This window comes from Condylura cristata, unplaced genomic scaffold (genome assembly GCF_000260355.1).
Source record: "Condylura cristata isolate star-nosed mole 26May11 unplaced genomic scaffold, ConCri1.0 scaffold00025, whole genome shotgun sequence".
Classification (NCBI taxonomy): domain Eukaryota; kingdom Metazoa; phylum Chordata; class Mammalia; order Eulipotyphla; family Talpidae; genus Condylura; species Condylura cristata.
Genome location: NW_004567126.1, coordinates 31,253,272 through 31,253,881, shown reverse-complemented (window position 1 = coordinate 31,253,881; position 610 = coordinate 31,253,272). Strand labels below are relative to the sequence as shown.

Here is a 610-nt window from a genome sequence, read left to right as displayed (position 1 = left end):
TCAGTCCCGCCGCCCGGCACCTGTCCGAGGACAAGGGTGAAGCAGAGGGGGCCTTTCCCCGCCGCCCCGTCAGCTCCTGGGCAGGGTGGGCTGCGCCGGCCCAGGCTGGATGCGGCCTCGGGCGCCTGCTCCGAACGTGGGGTTCGCACGCCCCACTCCCGTCCTGGACCCGCAAAGGACTCGGAAACGCCGGCGCAGATAAAGGCGCAGGGGCCAGTCACTTTAAAGGCAAAATCCTGTATTTCGGGGGTGGCATTTCCGACCGCCTGGAGAGGGCACCCCCGGGGCCGACGGAAAGCAAGCCCCTCCACCCCTCCCTGGTGATCACCTGCACGCACCTGAGGGCGCGTCGGAGCCGCCCTGGGGTCTTCGGGGGCTGCCGCCAGCACCTGGGTCAAAGGGGGGGCCGGTCAGAAGTCGCCGCGGCTCCCCACCTCACAGGCGGCCCGCCCCACACTCACCTTGGCTCTTTTTCCAGATGGCAGCGCTGGAGGCGGGTGGCCCGGGCGCCGCCGCCAAGAAGGGGCGCAGGCGTGGGGGGCTGAGGCCGAAGGGCGCGGGGTTCAAGTAGGGCAGAAAAGGCCCGGCGGGGGCGGGGGCGGGGAAGGGC

At 71.6% G+C, this 610-nt stretch overlaps 1 protein-coding gene across 1 annotated transcript in view; it reads right to left on the bottom strand.

Moving 5' to 3' along the window:
- Positions 1–53: 53 nt before the first annotated feature.
- The window catches only part of ZNF414 (zinc finger protein 414), a 5,764-nt gene continuing 5,207 nt past the window's right edge, over positions 54–610 (bottom strand). Inside the window, exons 6-7 of the mRNA XM_012729447.1 lie at positions 462–608; positions 54–389 (exon numbers count right to left, since the gene is read on the bottom strand). Of these exons, the coding sequence (XP_012584901.1) occupies positions 325–389; positions 462–608 (212 nt within the window). The 3' untranslated portion in view covers positions 54–324. The remainder of the gene's footprint in view (positions 390–461; positions 609–610) is intronic.